Source organism: Pongo abelii, chromosome 10 (genome assembly GCF_028885655.2).
Source record: "Pongo abelii isolate AG06213 chromosome 10, NHGRI_mPonAbe1-v2.0_pri, whole genome shotgun sequence".
Taxonomy (NCBI): Eukaryota; Metazoa; Chordata; class Mammalia; order Primates; family Hominidae; genus Pongo; species Pongo abelii.
The window spans coordinates 15,044,658-15,067,787 of NC_071995.2; the positions used below are offsets into that span (position 1 = coordinate 15,044,658).

The 23,130-nt window shown below is 35.2% G+C and overlaps 1 protein-coding gene across 4 annotated transcripts in view; it reads left to right on the forward strand.

The window, feature by feature from the left end:
* Positions 1 to 1,184: 1,184 nt before the first annotated feature.
* The window catches only part of ATF7IP (activating transcription factor 7 interacting protein), a 116,786-nt gene continuing 94,840 nt past the window's right edge, over positions 1,185 to 23,130 (forward strand). For 2 of the 4 annotated variants that reach the window (XM_024256545.3, XM_009247500.4), the window contains exon 1: positions 1,185 to 1,648. In XM_024256545.3, coding sequence (XP_024112313.2) covers positions 1,632 to 1,648 — 17 coding nt within the window. In that variant the 5' untranslated portion in view covers positions 1,185 to 1,631. Of the gene's footprint in view, positions 1,649 to 7,155; positions 11,445 to 23,130 lie in introns of those variants that run through there. The other 2 variants (XM_024256544.3, XM_054526874.2) reach the window with 2 other exon arrangements.

Genomic DNA, 23,130 nt, shown 5'->3' on the forward strand with positions numbered 1-23,130 from the left:
TCGCTTTGTTGGCCACGCAGGTCTCAAACTCCTGGCTTCAAGAGAGCCTTCCGCCTTGGCCTCCCAGAGTGTTGGGATTATAGGCGTGAAGCACTGTGCTTGGCCTAAATCTTGCTTTTAATGAATAGTCTTTGCTTGAGAATCACAGTTGTATTTTTAAAGAATTAATATGGCTTGGATCAAGTATAACTTTTTTTTCTGATACACTTAAGTTGTTACATACATTATTCATTTTGCCTCATGGAAAATACATAAGGACCTTTTAAAGATAAGTAATTTAAAAGCTTTTATTATGGAACATTTCAAATATATACTGAAATAGAATGAGATAATAAATTCTGTGTGCCCATTGCTCAGCTTGAACCATCGTCAAGTCATAGGGCCAGTCTCCTTTTAGCTATATTATCCCTATTACTCACCTATACCCTTAAAACGTTTTAGTAAATACCTATATTTAGTGATAGATAGAACCAGATACACAGGTTAGCTAGATTTTAGGAAGGTAGACTGAGGAAGAGAGAAAGAAAAGTGGATTCTATTGCTGATGTGAACAGGTTCTCTCTGTGCTTTTGTCCTTCCCTTCTCTTTGATTGATACGTTTCTGCCAACCCATATTTGTTGGAGCTCTTTCAAATTTGTCTTGCAAATATATCCATTATTAGACTGAGTTTTACCCTTTTTAAAAATTCCCTTCTTTCCATCAGGGTGCCTATAATTCTTTGTTTTTATTTGCTTTTCACTCACATCAAAAAGTTGGGAGGTCTGTGTCAGGGCATGAAATGTAATTTGCCCTGGGACTAAACACTCACCTGGGGATGTTAATGTTTGTGACCATCTGTACTACTGAAGAGAAGAAATTATTTTTATATCTATGGTAAATTACTCAAAATAAGCTTTTTGCCATCTTCTAGAGACTCTGTTGTCAAAGTTCAAAAATTTAATTGTAGGCTTTAACTGTTCTGCTAGATTTGAGTACTTTGGGGCTTAGATTCTGTGGAGAAAATCTTTAGCCTTCTATAAATAGAAATTAACTTGATCAATCAAGTCATTTTCAGGATTTAAACAATTTTCTAGAAATTATAAAATTGAAATTCTTTTCATGATAAAACTATAAAAGGTTAAAAAAAAAAAAGGCCTTGAGCAAGGTTTAACTTTTTTTTTTTTTTTTTCTGGACTGAAATGGAGGCTTTCTTTCAAGCGAATTCCCTGATGTTTGCTCTGTGTGATTTGGCTCCATCTCTGTAACTGCTAATATGTGGCATGGATTTCAAGTTGTTTGGGATCTGGATGTGCCCAAAGTCTGTGTTGCAAGACGGGATTCACAGGCATTATGTTACAAAACTGGCTTGCTGCCTTCTGTTTTCTTTTTCTGTGTCCTATGTAGCTGCATTGTTTGTTGCAGTATATGCATTAGCTGTTGTCTATGTTCAGTTTCCTGCAGGCTGACAAAGTGGGAGGGGCTTTGTTTGTTACATAGCTGAGTTTTCACTGTGTGAGTTCTTGAGTGCACATTGCAGCCATCTTAATTACACTTTTGTGCAACTGAGACTGTGCAGCTGTCTCAAAATGGCTGCTAACCTAGTCTTTGTAGCTGCTTAGGCAGCAAGTATGCCAGTGAGGAGACTTGTCACATGCATCAGGACCAGAGGTAAGAACCAATTACTCTTTATCTTAAACATTCTCATTTTTTTCTTTTTTAAAAAGGAATTTAACTGAGTTTACTTAGAAGGGTGAACTTAGAGCTTGGTTTTTAAAAAGTTGAAATGTTTGGTAGAACCTTTAAGCCTTTATTATGGAAACAGTACATAGCATGGTGGGGTCAAAGGTTAAATTCCTGTAATTTCTCACCATTTTATGTTCTGTCATTGCCAGAACATTTGATCACCATAGTAGTGCATTTCTGGCCCTAATTAATGTAATATTCCTTTTGTGTAGGCTATTTTAGTGTGTTTGGTATTTATTTGTAGAAATTAAAACAATATATTATCTGAATAGATTTTTTTTTAAAGGATCCATAAATAAGCCTTGTTTTGCACAAAGACTACAATTTTTCTACGTTTTTGTGAGGTATTGTGTGGAAGGTTTTTGGAAAGAAGGGTAATTATATAAATCATGAAAAAAAATTTTTAATACTGTCCAAAATCTTTTTTTTTGGCATTATGGGTTGCAATTCTTTCTCATCATGCTGCCTCCTCCCAGTATCCAACTCTTTGACATTTTTAATGCTGCTTTGCTTCTTTGTTCAAATTACTTTTTGCTTAAGTTGGCATTCAGATTCAGATTTTGAATTTAGAAATAAATTCACATCTAGTCATGGATACCTCTTTTTAAAAAATATATCTAATGTATTCAAATACCGTCAGAGCTGAAGTACTCGGTTAATTGTGATATTTTCATTTTAGTCTTAATTTAAACCTGTAGTTATATTTAAAAGAAATATAGCTCAATGATTTTGTAAATTTAATTTCAAAAAATTTAAAAAGTTTTCTTAACATTGTTCTGGAGTAGAAATGTTTATTGAGATACTGTAAGTCTGTGGTTACCCAGAAAGATGGGAGAATGAAATTCTTATTCACATAGTATTTCAGATAGCAGAAAAAGCATACTTTAAGCAGCAATACTTAAATCGTAGTACCTATTAAAGTATTTTTTAGTTGGTATAATATACTCCTGGTTTTGTCCGTAGAGTATTAAGAATATATCCCTGACTTATATGACATAGAACAGTAAGTTCTAAACTTTCTGAGTAGAGCAGCTTTCTAAAAACAGAAACTTTTTGCAAGTTAAACTCTTAGGGAGGATTCCAATATATAAAAGGGATACTTATGGTTTCTGCTTAATTCTGCAAGGCTTAAGAAACAAAAGGACACATGATATTTTATTGTTATGTACTGATTTTATATTGTAAACTTATTCACATGCCATGTATATTTAATAAAATGAGAATAATTATGCTATTAAGAGAAACAAAACTTTGAAACGAGATCATACATGACAATTATAATCTTGTATTAGATCCAGATCTAGTTGACTTATTTGTAGAACCTTGGCCTCTTAAGGCACTGTGGAATTCAGTTTGAAAATTATTCTAGAATGTGTCTTCGTTATGTTGATTTTTGATGTTCATGAAGATAGAATATAAGATCTATATGTATATGACTTAACAGTTTAAAATTGTTGACTTGTCACAGCCTTGTGTTTATATTTGTTAGTTACATTTTTTTTTTAAACAAAATAATTGTTTTTCCTAACTGAATCAGTGTCCATTTATTTAGTGGCTTAAAATATGTTCTGGGATCAGTATTTATCTCAGTTTCATCAACAGCTTTAGCATTTTTGTTTCACTTTAGTCACTACATTGTAAAATCTTTAGGACTGTCTTATATGACATAGTAGATTCTCATAATTTGAACACTAATTTATGTAAATCATTCAGTCATATGAACTGTCCCTAAAAAAGAAAAACAAAAACATTTCAACGTGTTTGAGGGATTCTATTCATCATTCCTTTCAGTAAGGTTATCCTTGGAGTGAGTATGACATAGAAAAGTGAATGTGCTGTGACCTTAGTCACTCTTATTTTCATGCCTTTTAATAGTAATAACAGCTCACTATCTTGGTGGCAAGAGTGGGAGGGGAGGAGACTCTAGTGTTTAAAAATACGTGTATTTCAAAACATTTTATATAATGTAGAAAAACTGTCCATGTTGAAATTATTGAGCAGTTTATGCTGGTCTTGAGTGGGATCTTAGGGAAATTTTAATAACCCAGTCTTTTTGCCTTCTATTGCTAACTGTAATATTTACCCCTGCCCTCTACAAGATTATTACTTGTACATGAGGAAATACTAATGCCCTATGGTTACTCAGGATATTATTGCTAATTCTTTCCCTGCTGTGTTGCATTTTTGCAACTGTAAGCATAAATTACCCCTTAATGAGATGATTGCTTTTGGGATTGGTGATAGTTCTCAAATTTTCTGTTCCAAGTTCCAGTTAGCTATTATGCTGGGTAATTGAGGGCATAATAAATCTGGGAGCTGAATAATTGAAGTTTTATGATGTTATTTTGTCACTTTTAAAAATTCTCCCTTTTTGTTTACCCTTTTTCATGAACAATTTCATCTGCATAAGCCTCTAAGAGAAATGTTAGGATGGTGGCACTGGTCAAGGGTCCAAACCTGAATTTGAATACTGTTTTTGCTACCTTTTTCTGACATTGACGAGCTTATTCCATTTTCTTTCTTACCTTTTTTTTTTTTTTGAGATGGAGTTTCACTCTTGTGGCCCAGGCTGGAGTGCGATGGTGCGACCTCGGTTCACTGCACCCTCTGCCTCCTGGGTTCAAGCCATTCTCCTGTCTCAGCCTCTTGAGTAGCTGGGATTACAGGCATGCGCCACCATGCCCGGCTAATTTTTATATTTTTAGTAGAGATGAAGTTTCTTCATGTTGGTCAGGCTGGTCTCGAACTCCTGACCTCAGGTGATCTGCCTGCCTTGGCCTCCCAAATTGCTGGGATTACAGGCGTGAACCACTGTGCCCTGCTAATTTTTTTTTTTTTTTTTTCGAGACGGAGTCTCACTCTGTCACTGAGGCTGGAGTGTAGTGGTGAAATCTCAGCTCACTGCAACCTCCACCTCCCAGGTTCAAGTGATTCTCCAGCCTCAGCCTCCTGAGTAGCTGAGATTACAGGCGCCCATCACCACGCCCGGCTAATTTTTGTAGTTTTAGTAGAGATGGGGTTTCACTATGTTGGCTAGGCTGGTCTTGAACTCCTGAGCTAAAGTGATCCGCCTGCCTAGGTCTCCCAAAGTGTTGGGATTATAGGCATGAGCCACTGCGCCCAGCCTTCTTTCTTTCTTTACTGGAGACAGAGTCTCACTCTGTTTCTCAGGCTGGAGTGCAGTGGCAATCTGAGCTCACTGCAACCTCCACCTCCTGGGTTCAAACAATTCTTGTTCCTCAGCCTCCTGAGTAGCTGGTATTACAGGCATGTGCCACCAAGCTAATTTTTGTGTTTTTAGTAGAGACGGGGTTTTTATCATGTTGGCCAAGCTGGTCTCGAACTCCTGGCCTCAAGTGATCTGACCACCTCAGCTTCCTGAAGTGCTGGGATTACAGGCATGAGGCATTGTGCCCTGTGTTCATCCAATTTTTTGATTTTTATTTCTTCATCTATAAAATGGGGGAAAATTCCTATCTATTTGGCAAGCATATGCTCAGAATCAATTTACATAATGTTTCAGAATAGTATCTTGAAATACTCTGCAAAAATCTTGCATACTAATTTTCTCAGTAATATCCGAATGCATTTCAGTTTATTTGCCTCTCAGGTGTCATGTACCTGTTCAAGTGTGATTGGATCAGTGTATATTTAAAAACTATGGGAAATTTCTTATATAACTCATGCTCAGAAGCAAGAAGTGCTAAGTAACATCATATCCACTTAGTGATGTTATATATTCGTTTTTGTAGTACTGGGTCCTACTCTGTTAGCATAAATTAGCCATCCTTTGTTGTGTATGGATATGGCAGATGTATTTATTAAGTAAAGCCAATATAGAATGTTGACATTACAGAATTTAGAGGAGTAGGAGAAATGTTTTGGGTATAGTCTGGCTGAGTTCTTCAAATATACTGTGAGAAAATAACTTATCTAAAAACATGACTTGAATTCACGGCCTAGAGTTTCCTGTGTTTCAGTACAAATAAGAATCATAAAAACAGTAAATTCTCTTTCAAAAAAATTCATTTTCAGAGCTATAAACTGGCAGCCAGCAAACTTACTTTTATTCTTTAGTCACTAGCCCATTTCTCTAATTGTTTGTTTTTTGTTTTTTTTTTTGTTTGTTTTTGAGACGGAGTTTCGCTCTTGTTGCCCAGGCTGGAGTGCAATGGCGCGATCTCGGCTCACCGCAACCTCTGCCTCCCAGGTTCAAGCAGTTCTCCTGCCTCAGCCTCCTGAGTAGCTGAGATTACAGGCATGCACCACCACGCCCAGCTAATTTTGTATTTTTAGTAGAGATGGGGATTTCTCCATGTTGAGGCTGGTCTTGAACTCCTGACCTTAAGTGATCCGCCAGCCTCCGCCTCCCAAAGTGCTGGGATTACAGGCGTGAGCCACTGCGCCCGGCCCCATTTCTCTAATTGTTAACATTTAAAGTTGTCAGATTTTACCTAAAAATCTAGATGTCGTGCCTCTTGAAAAGCAAACAACATTTTTGCTTGAGAATAGCAATCTACAATTGCGTATAGATGCTGTCGCCTTCAGATAGGGCCTTCTCTTGCCCACCTCTGGTCCTCTTCACTGAATCGCATTACCTGCGTGGCCTTGGAAGACAGTTCTAAAGACCTATCCTACGTATTTGATAGGTTATTGGCAGCCTTAAATATCTAAAATATAACTTCTAACCCAAAAGAAAGTAAACATAAGTAAAATGTAGCCTACTTTACTTGGTAGGAGAGACTTAGAATATATAAAGTCAGTTTACTCTTTAGAAGATATGACACCTTTTGTAACCTTTCACTTTGTACTAATTTTATATAGAGTGCCATGGGAGCCAAATGAAAGAGATCCAATGGTATAACAAGTAACGATTGAAAGTCAAGAGATTAAAGAAATACTAATTAGAAACATCTAAGTACCTTGAGATCTTTTATGTGATAATCAGTTCTGTTTTCTTTAAATGTTACCACTGTGTTAAAGGACATCACTATCAACTTGATGTTCTTAATGGTGATACTGAATAAGAAAAAGTTAAAGTGTATTCAAGCTATGCAGTTTACTGAACAGATAAATGAAATAACATTTTATAAAAGATTTTTGCTTAAATTAGTTGAGCTAAGAAGTTTTATCACTGAAAATAATGAGTAAATTTCCTAATAGAACGTTTTCTTAACCGTACACTAGATTAGATAATGGCTGTTAGGCCATTACAAACTTTATTTTTGTTGAAAACTTACATCTATTTATATTTATTAATTTAACATTTACAGTGTCTGTGTGAAGACTACCTTGATGATGCATGAAACATGATAATTTATAATCTTGATCTGACTTAAATTTGAATTCCACATTTCCCAGAGTGAAAGCCAGCTTGTTAACATTCAAATAATACCACGACATTGGTAAGTCTAAGGAAGTGCTAAAAGAATGTTATGCCTTTTTGGAAAATGGTTTTCTAGTTAGAGTTCAACTTTAGAGAAAATTGAAAAAGTGATTAACTTGCACAGGAAACAGTGACTCCCCTGCTTTACTGCTCCTCACACTTTGAAAAGAGAAAGTGATTTGAGAGAAAGCCTAATGTCTATTCAAATAAGTGATTGTTTTTTAATTGCCCAGGTTAGAACTCTCACAAAGAGTTCTCAGTTGGTGATTTGTAACAGTCTGTTATTAGTCATTAATATGTGAATATGGAAATTGTGAAAACAGCACAGATTGATTTAGCAAATCTTTATCAGTTTAGTGAAAGAGGGACCTTAACACTGGAGAGAGGTCTGAGGAGTTGCTTCTGCATCTGCCTGAGGGAATCTTGTCTTTCCTTCTGAAGTAAGCCAGATACAGCTAGCCAACTGCCAGTAGAACTATCTGACTGGTGTATCCCTTTGTTGGATGTAGAAATACCTGTACCATGGCATACATAGTGGAAAACATTAGTATAGAAGTTAGGAAAAGATTACTTCTGCTCTAGTACTGTTATTAAGTAATTGTATAGTTTTGGATAAATATTTAACCTCTTTGTGTTATCCCTGATCATTAAATGAGATGGGTCGTTGGAAGAACACCAACTTTGAGTCAAACAGAGTCAGGGTGAATCCATGTTCTTCCTCTCATTAGTTATAGGTTATATGAAAAATGGATATATAGTGCTCAAAGTACAGTATCTATTTATGATTATGTGTTTAATAAGTCTTAGGTATTTTGTTTGTTTGTTTTGAGACAGAGTTTCACTCTTGTTGCCCAAGCTGGAGTGCAATGGTGCCATCTCAGCTCACTGCAACCTCCGCCTCCCAGGTTCAAGCGGTTCTCCTGCCTCAGCCTCCTGAGTAGCTGGGATTATAGGCGTGCGCCACCATGCCTGGCTAATTTTGTATTTTTAGTAGAGACGGGGTTTCACCATGTTGGCCAGGTTGGTCTCGAACTCCTGACCTCAAGTGATCTGCCTGCCTCGGCCTCCAAAAGTGCTGGGATTACAGGTGTGAGCCACCACGCCTGGCCAAGTCTTAGGTATTTTTATGGAATGAGGGAAGTTACTTATTTTCAGAACCTCAGTTTTTCTTGTTTTTAAAATGGGAATAATGTTTATCATAAAGAACTAATATTGGGGTTTAAATGAGGATAACAAATATAAAGTCAAGTGAAGTGTAGCACAAATTAAATATTGGTTGCATTTGTTTCACAAGATTCCCTTTAGCACAGATCTTTTTTTTTTTCTTTTAAAAATCATTATTTCAGGAAGAATGGAGTTGGGAGAAATCTGGTCTACTGGGTAGTTTAGAAAAGGATCTTTAGGGAGAGGGCGTTTTTAGGGGCCTGGCTGATTTACAGTAAAAATGTCAAGAGAGTAGGATCTTTAGAATCTCCAAGTGAAGACTTTGAAGAGTCTAAAGGGGACAAAATAAGAATTCTTACTTGTGCAAAGGCAGCATGGTAGAGTGAAAACTAAAATAGACTGTGAATTGATCAGTTACTCAACAAATGTAACAGTTATTTATTATGCACCTATTATTTGCCAGGTACTGTTTGATGCTTGGCATATAAGATCCTTGCTCTTTCTCATGGAGTTTACACTTGTGGAGGGAGTGGGAAGACACAGACAATAAATACGAGAGAAGGTTGCAAATACTTAAGGATTGTGAATGCTGTGGGGTGGTAGGGTAAAATAGGTATCTAAGAGCTAGATGAGCACTACACAAAATGTGGCCTGTGATTAGTCTGAGAACTGTTTGCTTCTGGTCCTCTGTGAGATAAGAACTGAAATTGAGAGTTTATAGAAATTTTTACATAAATCTGATAATGTAATTTTATGTCAGTTGAGTCAAAACAATTAAGACTCATTTTATATGCCTTATTTTTAATTTCATTTTTCAAGTAATTCATTGCCACCATATTTTACAATAGCATTGATCTATAGTGGGTTGAAAATAAAACACCAGTCTTTACTGTATTCATTTTAGCAGCGAGCTAGATCAACAGTTGCCATTGTTAGTACTTTTAGTAAGCATGTTGTGGAGATTTTCAGCTTCTTTTGATGAATAATTCACTGTCAAGTAATTAGCTTATTTGGCTTAAAAATACTCACATCCATGTTATTTACACTATATTTTATGTTGGACTAAATTATTTTAGGTCTTTTGATTTTCAAGTACTTTTATTCATGGTTGGATGCGTGATACAAGTAGGAAGAGAGCAAAATTAAAACTGTAAGGTGTATAATAAGTGATTTCTTTTTTTAATTTTTAACTTCTAGATTCTGTTCTCAATGCTTAGATTATTTCTAACATTTTTTCTCAACTCATATTTTATGATCAGTATATGGTACTTAGAAAGCTCTTTTGATATAAGATCTTTCCTCCAACCAAGAGTTACTTTATGCATGAAATTGTATCATTATATTTGTCCCTATCACTTCTTCTGCTGCTGGTGGGTCATAGATCCTGAGAAGAGAATATAGTTGTTTGAGGAAATTTATCATTGATAACCTAGGTAATATTTTTGATTGTCTATGTAAGTCTACCATTTGCTATTGATAAATGATAACTTTATGCGTCCCCTCATTTATAGCCCCATTATCTTTTTTATGTGATAGTGGTAACTTAAGAAGTATGTTGAAGATAGCTGAAAATAAGATTTAAAAATATGGAAAATATTTTGGATAACCCCTAGTTAGCATTTTAAGTACTTCTTTTCATTTTATTATTTCAGATGCGGGACTAAACTAGTTTCTGGATTGTTACTTTAAGATGAAATTTAATATATCTCTAGTCTTAATGAGAATGGTAGTGGAGTAGAATTATGTATTAGTAGATAATAAATTAACTAAAAAATAAATAAAAATAAAAAAAAGGGCCTTGCAGATAATGACTCAACTCTTGCCTTGTCAGATCTGGCCAGTAAAAACAATACATGAATGATACAAGTTTGAAAAGAACGTGGCACAGACAGAATATTTTCTTGGGAAGACATTCGTAATTTAATATGCCTAGGTTTTTATACTCAGCACATGCTTTGGTAATATTAACTAGTGGTAAATGTGTTGAATTATTTAACCATCATAATAGTGATACAGGAAGGTACACAATTCTTATTATTTGGTGAAATGTTAAACAGTATACTTCTAAGAGCAAATCTACTTAATAATGTTTACTATTTAATTGATTAGTTAAAATTTGAAAGGTAGTTGTAGAGTAGAATGAGGATAACTTTAGGTAATGTGAATTATAATTTGTATTTTCAATGATTGCTAAACAGCAACCGTTGAATTTATGTGGTCTGTGCCATAAGTAAGCTAAGGCTTTTGAATATCTCTGAGAGTTAAAAATATTTTTCTTGTGGTGGGGGGTGGAATTTCAGTTATATAAGAATTATAAATTGGTTTTCTTTTATTACCTGGATTTGAATTCTTTTCAAATATGTGTATCAAATATATGTAGATAACTAGATATATTCTAGAACCAGTCAGTACATGTTGGGGAACGAATGGGGAGGGTTTACTCAGCAGTACTCTCCTTTAGTTTGGTCATGAAATGAGGACTGCTTTATGTAAATTGTTCTTACTGGCGCCAGCTAGCTGTAACTGCAGTCTGGCTGTGCTAGGGTAGCAAATAAAATGTGTCATGGATTTTCTGTTTGGAATGTATAAGAATTCAGCCTTTTGGACTGAAAGAACAGAGTTGATACATTAGAATAGCAGTAGTGAGACCACAATTGACAGTGAATGTGTGAAATAGTGAGAAGCTATAAGCCTTTTAAGCTTTTAGTTCTTTTATAGGTTTATGCCTATTGATACTATTGGGTAATATGTGGGAGGTACTTAACTGCACACAGTTGCTGCAGACCTAATAGTTGGCAGCATAGAAAGCAGTACAAAGAATTCTGATTCTAGGCATTTTCACTTTGAAATAGTCATTTTGAAGATATACTCTGTGTGTTCTGTGAGCTTCATTGACATATTGTCTGACGTTTTTTGGCTTTTGTGGTAAATGGGATGTATGCTGCATAAACTACCCAACAGATGTGAACCACTGTTTGAAAGGAATTTTAATATGTAGCCAACCTACTGTATTCTTGTTTTTTTTTTAATGAATATAAATCAAACAAGAAATGTAGACTCAAGAAGGCTGACCTAGAAGTCTGCATTAGCTTTTAATGTTTATACAAATGAACTAAGTAGCAGTGGTTTACAGAAGAGGAAGTCCTTTTCACAGTGTCAAGCTGCCCACAGGTAAGAGATTCAGGTCCTTTTTCTGTGACACCTACCCCCCAGGCTTTATATTTTTCTCTCACCATTGGGAAGTTTTTAAAAATTTGTTTGTTTTTAGTTCTAATGAAAACAGGATTGGTAGATCGTTTAATGTTAATATTCAGGAGATTTTGAATGCCACATTTGGATTTGGTATTTTTTAAAATGTAATTTTCATCTTCTCAAAATTCCTTCACATTTGAATTGAAATGAACTAACAGTGGACTTCATATATGAATATTACTCATGCATACAATATGTTCATATTACATAGAAATCAGTTTTAGATCTCTTTTCATTATAGTCTGTTACTATATTCTCACTTGTAGTGACACCAACTGGTACACGCAGAGAGATGACATTTTGTAACCTCACTTAAGTATAAAGTTTTAGTTTAAATTTACCACTTTGAATTCACCTTTACAAATCAGAGTGCTTATGTTTTCAAATATGGCTCATTGACATACATTAGATAATGTATATTTATACATATAACTTGGTCAAGTTTTCTACTTCCACCCTTATTCTTTCCATTTCTCTATATTTAAATTTATTATTATTTTAATAAAGTGATTTTTAAAAGTCTAAAATGAATGTATTAATTAGGAATTCCATTAAATTTAATATTTCTTAACCTGGGTTAAAGGAACACAGTCATTTGTTATTCTTTTTTTCTATGCATGAAATATTGTATACAAAAATATAAAATTCCATTGCAATAAAAAATAATCTATTACCATTGCTGTAAAGATATGAAGGTGTATGCTTATAAAGAAATGCCAATATATGTGTTCATTCGTATCAGTATGGCCAGAAATATATTACTGATTGTAATAATTTTTGGAGGGTGGGTGAAGAGTTGAATAGCAGAGTAAAGTGAAGAGTGGTAGTGAGGTAGCTTAGAGTAGTGTATCAAAGAAAGGAATTACGTCAGGCAGCTCTCTGCTCTTTCCCTCCCTCTTTAGAAGTCAAGCAGCAGGCTCTTTCTGTAATCAAAGTGTTACTTTTAGGTGGGACTTCCAGTTCTCTAGTTTCTGAAAGTTTGGTCACTTATTGCTACATGGTTGTATACTTTAAAACTGGGGGCCCCCTGTGATAGAAGCCACACTCATGTTTCAGGGGCAGGAACTGTTCCTTACTTGTTGCCTTTTGACAGCGTTGCTTGGATTTAAACAAAAAAGTTTATATTTTATTAAAGTATAGAAACGTAACTTTTTTGTGTATGTTTCATCTCAGTAAACAATTTCCCTATGACTGACAAAATAATGATAGTAGAAAGAAATCAATTTTGATTGATGTGTTTGAGGTTGGATGAGGAGAAGGTCATGCTTCTTGGTGTGGAAGACATACACATCTGAAACAGTAGGAAAAAGTTTTTCAAACTTCTCTTGTGCTGTTATATTGGTTAGGGGAATGCTGGGCTGGGAAGATAGTTGAGATGGGCTAGTTTTTACATATAGACAAAGAGAAAAAGCTGATAGACAAAAACAAGAATTTATTGAATGCTGTTAGAGTTGGAGGTCATAGCAAATAAAGATGAGGGATAGTAGGACAGAGGTGTATTTTGTATATAGACAACCAAAACAAAGATAAAAGTCATGAGTATGATTACAGGCGTGGTGGCTCACACCTGTAATCCCAGCACTTTGGGAGGCCGAGGCAGGTGAATCACCTGAGGTCAGGAGTTCGAGACCAGCCTGACTAACATGGTGAAACCCCGTTTCTACTAAAAATACAAAAAATTAGCCAGATGTGGTGGTGCGCGCCTGTCATTCCAGCTCCTTGGGAGGCTGAGGCAGGAGAATTGCTTGAATCTGGGAGGCGGAGGTTGCAGTGAGCCAAGATCACACCATTGTACTCCAGCTTGGGCAACAAGAGCGAAACACCGTCTCTAAAAAAAAAAACCCAAACCAAACAAACAAAAAAACAAAACACCAAAAAAACAAAGTCATGAGGATAAAGTATATAGTCTTTGAGGCTATTGAAGTTGAGTGTGAATGATCCAAAATTTGGAGTATAAAAATCTTTGAGTTCCTAAAAAGTGTTTGTGTTCCTTTTAAGAAAGAAAATGTATTTAGCAAGCAATGTAGAATCTCAAAATCTTCAAAATGAAATGAACCTAAGTGGTCAGGTAGTTTCTAATATTGCACTTTGCACAGAAACCTAATGTTTGATATTCCTGACAGATAATTATCTAGTTTATATTTCACCATTTCTAATGACAGAAGGGAGAGTCTCTATTTTCATAAGGCAGTTTCTTCTTTTGTTGGGCATCCAAACAAATTAACATTTGTTGATTTTGAGATGAAGTTGCCTTTCATTACTTTTATTTTTGCTTCTCATAGCCCCCCACTTTCTGTCTGTAGCTCTCTTTCTCTTGTATCTCTTTTACATGACAAATATGTACTATTTAAAGAAAGCTCATTAAAATTTTCTTATGTTTTCTAGGCTAAATATCAATATCCTTTATTTTTTCCCGACATTTCCTCATACAACTTACTGTTCCAGAGCATTCTTTAGCATGGTCATCCCACAGTTATTAATAAGTCCTTCTGTATCTGTGATGCTCAGAACCAAACATAATTACTCTAAAAATTTTCCCCTTCTCCTTGGCTATCTATTTGTTCTACAGTTTAACTTTGCATTAGCATTTTTGGCAGCCACCTAGAGCTGATTTTTTGAGTTTGCATTAAGTTAAAATACCTCAGTCTTTCCCTAATATTCATTGATAAACTTTAACATACTTTAATATTTGAAACAATTGTTACCTTATTATATTTTCTTAATAATTTCTCATGTTGTTCGTTATATTTACTATGCTTTGTCTCTGTCTTCCTTGCAAGGTTTTTTTCTGTTTTAATAGTGTTTTTAAAGAACTGGCTTTTGGTTCCTTAATTGCTTGCTCATTTGTTTTCTTTCATAATTTTCTGCTTTTATTGTAATTCCATGCTTTGGGATTATACCTTTTTGCCTTTATTAATGTTTTTGAGTTTGTGTTTTTTGTTAATATATGCATTTAAGGCTATCAGTTTTAATCTGAATATCATTTTAGCTGATTTCAGTAGGTTGTATTCTGTTAGTACTTTGTTAGTATTTTATCACTGATTTCCTCCTACATCTAAGTTTTTTTTTTAATTTATAAGGAGATAATTTTTCTGTCTTCTTGTTGGTATATTTATTACATTATGACTACAGAATATAGCCTTGTGTTGTTTTTTTTTTGTCTTTGAATTTGTTAAGATTTTCTTGTCACCATATACATGGTCAATATTAATGTACATTGGCTATATTTGTGAAAAAATTATATTTTGGGTTTATTGGGTATACAGTTCTATTTTTCTGTTATTCTGGCACGCTAATGGGATGTTCATTGCTTATTACTTTTGTTTTCTTCATCCATAGATTTATCTCTGATTGTGAATTTATTAGTTTTTTCCTGAATTATTTAAACTTGTTTTATCAATAGGACATATCTCTTTTTTTTGTTCTATTACTTGATTTTCAACTTGAATTCTTTTTTATATGTCATATATATGTATACCTACCCTTTTTTGCGGTACTATTTGCCTAGCATATCATTTTCTATCCTTCTGTTTCAACCTTTCTATGCTGTTACTCTAAGGTATGTCTCGTTTATAGTGCATAGCTAATGATATTTTTGTTGTTTTACACAGCTTGAAACCCATCAGGTTTTTCCCTGATTGATAATTTTCTTTATTTTTGCCCCATATTTTGCAACCTGTTAGTTTGTTAACTTACACACTGCAATTATCTGGGACAAATAACATATTTATTTTAAAGATGATTGATCCTCAGTTATTTCAGCCTGCTTAAGAGTTTTACTTGTTTTTTGGAGCTTTGCTAATTTCCTTATCTGAATTTCTTCATAGGTTCTTCTGCTGTCTGGTCTTGTACTTATATATAATCATTTTAGCAAGGGTCTGCGTTCTCTGTCTTTGCTCAGAAGTAATGTATTTATTTCCTCACTCTTGCTGATTGCTAGCTTTGCTAGCTATAGAATTCCGCAGTGAAAATAACTTTTCCCATGCATTTTGAGGATATTGTTTTTTTTTAGCTTTCAGTATTGCTGATGACAAGTCTGATGCCAGTTTAATTCTTTCTCTTCTGTAGTTAAATGATACTCTAAGTTATTAATATTTCCCTATAATGATTTTCTGAAATCTTATTGCAGTATGCCTATGTGTCAAAAAATTTTATTTTGCTTGTTTTAATTTAGTTTGTTTTGGGATTCAGTAGACCTTTATTATTGGAAAACTTGTATATTTTTTCAGCTTTGCTGATTTTTTTTAATTTTCTTATTTTTTCCCTCCTTTTTTTCTTGTTTCTTTTTTTTTATAAACTTGACTTAATTGAAAGTTGTTGCTTCTGGGTGTATTTCTTATGTGTTTGTTTGTTCTTGTGGGTGTAATAGCTTCTCATACACTTAGAGGATTTTTTAATATACTATTTTAAAATGTCTTCTGTTTATTCTCCTACTAATTAGCTAGTGTTTTTTGTGGGGTTTGGCACCTGACCTTTTGTTTGAATTCTTGAATGTATTCATTTTTGTATTTGAGATTTCCTGTTTTACTTTGGCTGGATGCTGATGGTTCAGGTGATTGTGAGTGGTGGGGAAGTGGTACTTGCTGCCCATGGGATATGCTGATAATTTGTCTTTGGGTGGTAGCCTCCATGTCTCTCCGGGGGCATAGTGTCTATATAAGCTACTACCCTAGCTGCATTCACAAATATCACTGCTGCCCTGGTTTAGCACTAGCATGGAAGAGAGAATGTCTGATGAACTTAACTGTTCAAATACCAATTACATGAGTTAATTTTCATGTGATGATTCACAGGGGCGTATCAGGTCTAAATCGAAAGTCTGTATTTGTATCCCCTTGTCTCTGTGTAAGTGAGGTACTTTAAACTAGTTTGACATTTATCCTTTTAGTCTTTAAAATATCACTTGCATGCCTGTATACATGTTTAGATTTTTGTGTGTGTGTTTTAAAATATAATGGCACAAAACAGGAAACATTTATTGACTGCTTAAAGTATCTAAGTACTTTCTATGTATTATGTCATTTAATTCCCATAACATTTCCATGAAGACAGACTTTGTTATTTCAGTTTCATAGATGATTTTACTGAGGTAAGGAGAAGATATATATTTTAGATAGATAACCAGGAAATAATAGGATTAATATTTAAAAAGGTAAGTCTGGTCCTGGTATTTGCACTATTAATTGCAAGAGTTCTGCTTTTTTGGTATGCTTGATAATATTTCTCAGATTTTTTTTTTTAATGCCTGGGATATTAAGAGTTTTTGTTTTTGTATTTGCTATGACAGTGCAGCACTAGGCATCCTGATATTATTCCTTTGTAAAACATGTTGATACACTGTTAGGTAAATACCTTAAAGGTCCTTTGCTGTGTCAAAATGATGCACAATTCCTGCTTGTTTGTCCTTAAAAATGGATGTGACAGTTAACTCTTCTGCTTATGGTACATAAGACCGCTCATTTCTGTATATTAATGCTAACCACAAGTAGTTGCCAATCTGATGTTTAAAAATTTATTTTCTCTTTTTGTTTTGTCTTTTTTTGATGACAGGTTGAATGCCTTTTCTTGTATATGTTGTTTTATGAATTGCCTGCTCACGTTTCTGTATTTTTTTTCCAACTGCTTGTCCTTTTCATTCACTAATAGATTTTCTTTTTTATTCTGAATACTAATTCTATATCACTATGCCATTTTTTCAAGTATTTCTCCTAACTTGTGGTTACTTGTAGTACTTTCTGTGCCTTTGAATATTTATATTATTTTATATCTAGTGTCTTTGCTATTGTGCTTAACTGCTATTTTGATAGATTTTCCACTGTTTATTTCAAAATCCATTTCTTCCTTATTTGTTATGTTTTGTTTTGTTTTTGTTTGAGACAGAGTCTTGCTCTTGTCACCCAGGCTGGAGTATAGTCGCGTGATCTTGGCTCACTGCAACCTTTGCCTCCTGGGTTCAAGCGATTCTCCTGCCTCAGCTTCCTGAGTAGCTGGGATTACAGGTGTCTGCCACCACGCCTGGCTAATTTTTGTAATTTTAATAGAGATGGGGTTTCGCCATGTTGGCCAGGCCGGTCTTAAACTCCTGACCTCAGGTGATCCGCCCGCCTTGGCCTCCCAAACTGCTGGGATTACAGGCGTGAGCCATTGCGCCTGGCCTTTCTTCCTTATTTGTGATGCTTCTCTGTCATAGTTACATTTTTTATTGTTTGTGTCTGTCTTTTGGATAATTATTCTGTTGTACTCTTTTTTTTTGTACTTAAGATAATAATGCTTTGTTATATGCTGTCACATCTGAGAGGGCAAACATTCTTCATTACTTTTGATTTTCAATTTTTTCCCTGTTTTTAGCATTGTTTCACTTAGAGGTTAAGTTGTTTTTTTTTTTTTTTTTTTGATATGGAATCTCGCTGTGTCGCTCAGGCTGGAGTGCAATGGTGCTGGGCTCACTGCAATCTCTACCTCCTGGGTTCAAGCAGTTCTCCTGCCTCAGCCTCCCGAGTAGCTGGGATTACAGGCATCCACCACCATGCCCGGCTAATTTTTGTATTTTTAGTAGAGACGGGGTTTTACCTTGTTGGCCAGGCTGGTCTCTAACTCCTGACCTCGTGATGCGCTCGCCTCGACCTCCAAGAGTGCTGGGATTACAGGCGTGAGCCACTGCGCCTGGCCTCAGAGTAAGTTTTAAAAGCTAGTCATGCTACAAAATATCTAGGTGGAATTTTCTTTTTTTTTTTCTTTCTTTCTGTCTGTCTGTCTTTCTTTCTCTCTTTTTCTTTTCTTTTCTTCTTTCTATTTTTTTTTTTTTTTTGAGACAGGGTCTCGTTCTGTTGCCCAGACTGGAGTGCAGTGGCATGATTATAGTTCACTGCAGCCTTGACTTCTGGGGCTCAAGTGATTCTCCCACCACAGCCTCCCAGGGAGCTGGGGCCAGAGACACATGTCACCATACCTGGCTAATTTTTAAATTTGTTGTCGAGATGGGGTCTCGCTGTGTTGCCCAGACTGGTCTTGAACTCCTGGGCTCAAGCAATCCTCTTGTCCCAGCTTTCCAAAGTGTTGGGATTATAGGCATAAGCCACCATGCCTGGCTATAGTTACTTTTAAAAATTCTCCTTTTTTTTCTTTAGTCACCTCCGTGACAATACTTCTAATAAATTTTATCCAGGAAGAATTGATTTTTTTTTTACATTGAGTCTTAGCTCTAATATTTCATAAGACAGCTCTAATATGTGTTTCTAGATACATTTTTCTTGCCATTCTGATTTTTTTTTTTTTTTTTTTGAGACAGAGTCTCCCTCTGTCACCCTGGCTGAAGTGAAGTGGTGCGGTGTTGGCTCACTACAACCTCTGCCTCCTGGGTTCAAGCGATTTTCCTGCCTCCGCTTCCTGAGTAGCTGGGATTCTATCATGCCTGGCTAATGTTTTGTATTTTTAGTAGAGACGGAGTTTCTCCATGTTGTCCAGGCTGGTCTTGAACTTCTGAGCTTAGGTGATCCACCCACCTCACCCTTCCAAAGTACTAGGATTACAGTCATGAGCCATAGCACCTGGCCTGAATGTTTTCCTTATCGTATCTTCTGACTCCTGTTTGAGCTTTTACTGCTTTGCTCAGGATTTTCACGACGTATTGGGTATAGTATGCATACCCTTTGTTTTGTGTTTAAGAGAAATGTCTGTGGTGTTTTATTACTATGGTTTTTTTTTGTGTTTAAGAGAAATATCTTGTGGTATATTATTATGGAATTTCTTGTTAGTTTGAAGTGATCTTTATCAGCTTAAGGAATGAGTTTTATGTTCTTAATTTTTATTTTTATCAGTGCTTAATTTTAATTTTTATCAGTGAATAAGTGTTGAAACATTTAGTGTCTTTTCAATTTCTGTTAAGAAATGAGTTAATTTTTGTTTACCCCTTTTATGTTGTCAATAAATTTCCTAATATGCTTTAAAAATTATTAGAGGTGTTTAAAATGGAAAAACAGTGCAGTTTAGGATAGAGACGTTAATCTCATCTTTTAGTAGTTAACCAGGAATATGGTTATAAAGGAATTTGAAGAAAATGTATAGTTTCTTGCCTCCTGGCCTTAAAGATCTAACATAGTCACAGTCAGGCTCCACAAACTGCTCTTCTAGTCTCTCTAAGCACTGTTCTTTGCATAGTATATTTATTGAATTGATTGTTGTGCTGTTAACAGTGAGGTGGCTGATCGAATTTTTTTCTGTTTACCAGTCAAATGGCTTCAGACTCTTTATGTCAACAGTAGAAAAGATGATTAAAAATTTAGAAGAGAAATATGGTATTTGGAAATGCCAAAATGAGGTCCTAGATCTGCATTTGTGAACCCTCAAAAAGAGCTTAGTTATGTGTACTTTGTGGCTTACTACATTTATCACTGAATTTCCTTGGAATTTTTCTCCCCTGCTTCTCTCTCTCCACCTCCTCCTTTTTATTTTTTTTAATTCTGGAGGCTCTAGGCTCAGTTAAATATTTTCATGTGGCAGAGAGCCAGATTTCCAATAGCCCTGAACTCAGCATGCTGCTGTTGCTTAGCAACTACTTGTGAAGTCTTGTGGCTATAACTGAATTATAAATAGGGTTATGAGCAGAAGTGCAATTGAAATTGAGATTGGAAAGAAAGGCATACTCTTTTTTTTTCCCCATCTCACTTGAATTTGAGTGATTTTTTTTTTTTTTTAAATGCAGAGTCAGTTTTCAGAAATCTGGCTCATAAACATTGGTAATACTAACCCTGTCAGGAAGACAATATGGGCATCTTTGTAATTACACATTTGTAAGCTTTTTTTTTTTTTTTTTTCAGTGCTGAACAGTCTATAATAGAGACATGGCAGTTCATGGAAACTAGAGAACAGAACTAATTTTTATGGTCATACATGTAGAAAAATATCCATACATTGTATTACTGCTGTATTTATCTTCCACATTTACATTAAAATCTACATACAGGATCACTTTATTAGATTATGTTCTTGTACTTTTCATCACATCATTTCTTTAGAATGGCTTAAAAATTGTCCTGTAATCATGACCACAGGCATTTGATGAATATTGAATATATGAGTAAATCAACCTATCTTTATTATTGCTTAAACAGTACACTTTATTAAAATGTTATCAGCAAAAAACCTGAAAGGTTCTTTAAGGTCTTCTGATTTAATTTCTTTATATTTCACATGGAAAGCTTTAGACCTAACGATGTTAAATGATTTGCCTAAGATCTGTCACACCCTGGTGTGTGTAAGTATGTTTGTTTGTTTTGCATTGGTCTCTCTTACTGTTACATATTTCACAACTCTCTTTTTTTTGCACTCATATTTCATCAGTTTACACAAAATTTAATTGAATTCTGTAATTTATTAAAAAATGTACAACTTAGTAACAAACACAACTTATATGAACAGGTTTAGTTGAGAGCAGAAGACCATGGGTATCAGTCAATATATTTGTAGAATGGGTGGAGAACACTGGCTTATTTGATATGATGATTAGGAGGTTAAGAGAGTTTCCAAAGTATAGAATTTTTGGTCAGAACTCTACAGTTTTTTTTCAGGTTCTAAAAGATGAAACTAAGTGGCAATTCTTGGTTTTGGATAAAGATCTCTGTGCTTTCTTAAAATATATTAAAGTTTTGTTAATAGCTTGTAACAGCCCATCCTATGAAACTAAGTCGATTGCAGACATTTGCCAGAAACAAGTAGATTGTATTCTTAGGCATTGTTGCTAGGAAAAATTTAGAGTGGAAATGTAATTTTTTCTTTTGCTGCCAGTGGAGGTGCTGGTTCATTCTTTGTTGTATGCCCAGTGGTAGAGATCTTGCTATCAAAAGTGTTAAGTTTCTTTGAAAGGTTTAACTGAAGGAAGATGTAGAATTATAAATAGAATTGGCTGGAAAATTTGTGATAAAAAATAATTTTAATTAGATCTACAAAGAGGGATAACCAGCAATATTGCTCTGCTATAGAAGATAAATAGTTGGTACAAAGAGGAATTTGAATTTCCTCCATAATATGGAAGAGGATTAAGGGTCTTTTTTCTTTCATCTTTTTTTTTTTGTGTGACAGGATCTCACTCTGTGGCCCAGGCTGAAGTGCAGTGGTGCAATCGTGGCTCACTATGACCTTGACCTCCTGGGCTCAAGTGATCCTCCCATCTCAGCCTCCTGAGTAGCTGGGACCACAGGTGTGCACCACCACACCCTGCAAATTTTTAAATTTTTTTTGTTGAGACAGGGTCTCACTATGTTGTCCAGGCTCATCTTGAACTTCTGGTGCCTCAAGCAGTCTTCCCACCTCAGCCTCCCAAAGTGTTGGGATTATAGGCGTGAGCCACTGCACCCAGACATCTCAGCTGCCACTTTAAACTCCTGTGGGTTTTTAGTAGGGCAGGTGGAAGAGAAGAGGAATAAGATAGAGATTCAGGGTGAAGTTCCTGGAACTCTCTAAACTATTCTAAGGCATTTTAGTTGCTATACTAATTGTTCTAAGGTGCCTTGATTATTCAATTTCCCTCAAATTTGGATTGGTATGTGATGTGTAACTGCTTTGAATAATTTTTTGCAAACATTATGCCTTCTTGCTTTTCTTGAAACAAAACCGGCCAGTATAAGCAAAAATTATTTTAAAAGCATTAAAACTAATTTAATAAAGAAAATATGAAATTCCAAGACATGTTTAAAGTGATATTTGATATATGGGATTATTAAATGTTTTCACTTGTAGTTCTTTATTTTTTTATTTTTTGAGATGGAGTCTCACTTTATTGCCCAGGTGGAGTGCGGTGGCATGATGTCAGCTCACTGCAACCTCAGCCTCCTGGGTTCAAGTGATTCTCCTGCCTCAGCCTTCTGAGTGGCTGGGGCTACAGATGTCTGCCGCCACGCCTGGCCGATTGCTGTATTTTTAGTAGAGTCGGGGTTTTGCCATGTTGGCCAGGCTGGTGTCGAACTCCCAACCTCATGTGATCCACCTGCCTTAGCCTCCCAAAGTGCTGGGATTACTGGCAAGAGCCACCGCGCCTGGCCTGTAGTGCTCTATTAACAAAGTCTGATATGTTTGTGATATACTCTTTCACTAATTGTGACTCATAGGTTTATTAATATTGCTTTCCTTGCAATGAGGATAACAGTATAAGTTAAGAAGAGCTATTTTAAGATATTTTAGATATAATTGTAGTTAAATTTTGGATATCTGTTGCATATGAATGTAACATTAAAAAAAAAAAAGTAAAATAAGCTAAGCTACTTTTCATGTAGACCAGTGTTTAAAATAATAGTATTTATGGGTTTGTTTTTTTTTTTTTTTTTTGAGATGGAGTCTTGCTCTTTCGCCCAGGCTGTAGTGCAATGGCATGATCTCAGCTCACTGCCACCATGCCTGGCTGACTTTTTGTATTTTTAGTAGAGACAGGGTTTTACCATCTTGGCCAGGCTGGTCTTGAACTCCTGACATTGTGATCCACCCACCTCAGCCTCTCAAAGTGCTAGGATTACAGGCGTGAGCCACCACGCCCAGACAGTGTTTTTAAAAGCTTGGTTAAATTTCATTTTAAAATCTAACCACTGTTAAATATTCGGTTAAAAAGAGCCTCAGT